The sequence below is a fragment of the Lactuca virosa genome, chromosome 5, assembly GCF_052849685.1.
Source record: "Lactuca virosa cultivar CGN04683 chromosome 5, Lactuca_virosa_CGN04683_v6, whole genome shotgun sequence".
NCBI lineage: Eukaryota > Viridiplantae > Streptophyta > Magnoliopsida > Asterales > Asteraceae > Lactuca > Lactuca virosa.
The window spans coordinates 446,310,235-446,314,220 of NC_136430.1; the positions used below are offsets into that span (position 1 = coordinate 446,310,235).

General features: G+C 30.7%; 1 protein-coding gene across 1 annotated transcript; it reads right to left on the reverse strand.

Annotated features, from left to right (window-relative positions):
• On the reverse strand, positions 1–3,307 carry LOC145114228 (cyclin-dependent kinase inhibitor 3-like). Its single transcript, XM_079050232.1, has 3 exons — positions 2,742–3,307; positions 465–653; positions 1–310 (listed from the first exon to the last, which is right to left on the reverse strand). Exons 1-3 carry the CDS (start codon positions 3,140–3,142, stop codon positions 238–240), a joined length of 663 nt encoding a protein of 220 aa, XP_078906358.1. The 5' UTR covers positions 3,143–3,307; the 3' UTR covers positions 1–237.
• Between the last annotated feature and the right edge of the window lie 679 nt (positions 3,308–3,986).

Consider the following 3,986-nt stretch of genomic DNA (forward strand, 5'->3'; position numbering starts at 1 on the left):
TAATAACATGAAACTCTGGCAATTATTTATTATTACTTGCAAATCTAGACAAACATGGAACAACTAAGCCTAAAAAGTTACAGATTTTCTTCTTCCCATTCTACCCTAAAGGTTAGTGTGTAATTCAATCATTAAACTACACAACTTTTCAATTTTTTCCTTTACATTTCACTAGCAAACCAAAGGGTATAAGCGGAATTACACCAATGCCCTCTAATATATATCCATCCTCCTTCCTTATTGGGATTGTACTTGTACCCACTCATATCGTCCTCCAATCGGCTTTTCATTCACTATGTCAAAGTTGTACCTTCATAAACATCAGAAAAAAAAATATTTATAGCCAATAAATAAAGAGCTAAATGCATAAAATAGCAACTTACTTTATTTATCAAAAACTGTTTTTTGAAAGTATGTTGCTATTTCTTGAATTTAAAAATTAGGGTTAAGAAGATAATGTGTACTTGTCAGCAAACCGTCTTTGTTGTTCCTGGTCATGACGGGTAAAGAACTCCTCAATCTCCTGTGCCAAAGGCATTGAATTCTGGGATATTCTAGAAGCTTCTAGATTCATGGATCGTGTGCTAGAACCAGGGGTATAAATGTCATATATGTCTTTTATCAAGCTACAAGGAGTGCTTTCTCGGGTGCTCCTGTAATTGGTAAACAAACCATCATTTTCAAAACAAAAAATTAACACCATGTTTGACTATTTGTCAAATATAGCATCCATTTGACCATTTGTTGTAATAAAGATAATGGGAAAATTCGTAATAATAGCTAGATATTATGGCAAGTCATGGATTTGAAAGGACCAATTTATGCACTAATATGACAAAATGAATTCAGGGGAGACATTTAAAAACTTTACTTTTTTATTTTATTATTATCTTACATTACTACAAAAATAAATTCAGGGTATGGAAAGTGGACCATATAGGCTGGTTTTTTCAACAAGATTACAATTTTAATTGAGGGTGGGTGTGGGTCACATACCATATCTATGATGAAGAAGTTTTATTTTATTTTTTATAAAAAAAAATATGACAGTGGAAGTTAAACATCCAAATATCCAATTATTGTCCTTTGTTTCTGTACTATTCACTAACATATGAAAAAAAAAAAATCAACTTATGTGGCCCCCTCCTTCATGAATGCTATTAAAGTCGATGTTTGTGTATGCCTCTAAAGTCTAAACTAGTAAACCAAAAGTTGGACAAAAACTGGTTACTATTTTTGTTCATGGAAGTAAATAAGAAGTTTTTATAACTTATAAGAAAACTGATACAGAAGTAAATGTAAATACTATTTACTACCTGAACGAACTTAAACAGCTAATTATCTGATTCTCTGATTATTCAAGTCACAATAATCACTTAAAAAAATACATATCCAAACACCCATAAAACAGCATAGAACATTCTAATCTTAAAAAAAGACTGAATCTTTCCTAATAACACACAAGAACTAGACCTATCAAAGAAGATAGCTTGATATGGAAAGAGAAAACAGTTCATAATAAATGGGACCATGTGGGTCTCATAATATCTGAGTAACGCCTCTGATTATTTAATACAGGGTAACATTTCTGATTTCACCACCTATTTATAAAAAATAAAATAAATAAAAAAGAAGCTAGAGGCCTATTAAAGGAAGTCTTTTTCACCACTCACTATCCAATTTTGTAGTTTTGTGTAGTGTAAAGTTAAAGATTTTAATAGAAAACCATAATGGCTGTGGTTATCCTATGTTGGAAAACATGGGTCCACTCCACTACTGTAATAAGTGATTGTGATCGGTTATCATTTATCATCATTAGTGATTTTGGTTTAATGTTCATATTATAAAAAGAAATAACGTCAAATCTTGGCTTTATTGATAATGAATAAAAATAGATAAGGGATGATGAGAAAACATCTTATCTGTCTATAGGCCCACTAAATCAAAATTCAAAGCTTAGATCATTTCACTTTGTATTTTACCTTATCAATTATTTTAGCATGTTTTTCACCAAGATTTTCAACTTATATTTGAGAAAAAGAAAATCAAGAAACACAAACTGAAAAGAAGTCGTGTTATGGAAAATACATAGGGTGGTCATGAAGACACGTTTACTAGCATATTTGTCTTAGATGAAAGAAAGGAAAGTGGTACCCCACATGATGAAATGGAAAATGGGAAGAAGCCCTTTCTCAACATAAGAACATGAAAGTGTCTCCAAATGGATTTTTTTTACAAATATCCACTCCAAAAGAGAAGAAAGAACACTAATAATTCCAAAATAAATCAAGCACATTGAAATTTAGAGTGAAAACAACCCCTATTTCTTATTTTTGTCAAGCATGTACCAAATTAAGACTAGAAAACAATCATATAGCAATTATACAAACACATATAGCGAAATATACAATCTATAAATCCAGTGTGCTTCATATGATAAAAAAACCAGCAATTTAAAAAAAAAAAAAAGAGGAAGTAAAATGAAGGTTGAAATTCCATATATTTGTTCATATAATCACGAAATAACAAAACTAAGTATCAATTATTGCAAAAATATCTAAAAGCCAGAGCATTTTCGTGTAAAAGGAAGTTGTAACCAAAGGGCTTCCGGTCCAGCTACGGCTGGTGTTGCCCTCAAGTTAAGGTTTCAAGTCCGGATTTAAGTTGGAGTTTAGGAGTAGATTAGATTTGCAGTTTAAAAAAAAAATTGTAATTTTGATATAAACTTTAAGGAAGTATACCTTTCTCTGCCATCAAAATCAATATTATTTTCTCCAAAATGACAAGACTCCTCTGTTTCTTCACCTGCTTTAATTTGAGTGTCTAATGAACCCGACCCGACAGAACCAGAAACACCTGAAGAAATCGTGAGAAGATTAGGGTTAGGGTTTTGTTGCCTGCAGCATGTTAGTTGTTGAAACGGTGGTTTCTCTAGCCGCCGGCTGCGTAGCTGGAGATAAGACAATTCACTGTCTTGTTCCGCCGCTGGCGACTCTGGCGGTGTTGCAGTTGATTTCGTAGCTCGAAGTTTCTGCAACGCTAGGGTTTTGGCTCGCGTTCGGACGCCAAGAGACGACTGCGAAACATCCATTACAGCCACCACGTCTCCGGTCAAATTAGCTTTCCTCATGTACCTTCCCATCACTTAATTCTCACTTCACTGATGCTCTATTTTTATTACCATAAAACACAACCTCGTAAATTCTTCAAGGCGTTGAATATGGAGAGAGGTGAAGAAAAAGATGGTGTTTGAGAGAGAGAGAGAGGTTTGAAATGGGGGGAAAGATTTGTATGTATAAAGTTAGGGTTGGCGTCAAGATCAACAGCAACTTTGAGAGTATATGTAGTATACCTTTTCTCTCCTTGTTAAATATTACTTTAAAAATATATTGTTAGAATATAGTTTTTAGACACTTCTTATTTATCAATTTAGGTTTTTTTATTATTATTTTATCTAATGTTTTCCTTTTAACTATGTTTAAAAATATATATTGAATTTTATTAAATGTTATTTGATATTTTACTTTAGGTTTTAAATTTTACACTAAATTTTTAAGCTTATTTGATATATTAATATAGGTTATTTATTTAATTATATATTGAAGTTAACAAATTAAGTATATCATATTGATAAGTCACAAATTCTTCCGTTTATAATAATGTTTACAACTAAAAGCATATTTAAGTTAATAAATTAAACATATTGTATAGAAATATGAAAAGTTGAGAGTTTCAAATGAATGTGGTGAAAGAAAAAATGTTTCATTTATAATATAGTATGACATGATGATTATAGTTTTAATTTTTAAGTCATTGTGATATATACAATTATTTGATAATTTTATAAACCGTTTAAAATTGTGTAAATTATATATCAAACGTATGATAATCTATATATAACGGGTAACAAAATGTATGAACAAAAATATGAACTACAACTTTTAGTAACATAAAAATACAAAAACATCTATTATAACATTTGTATT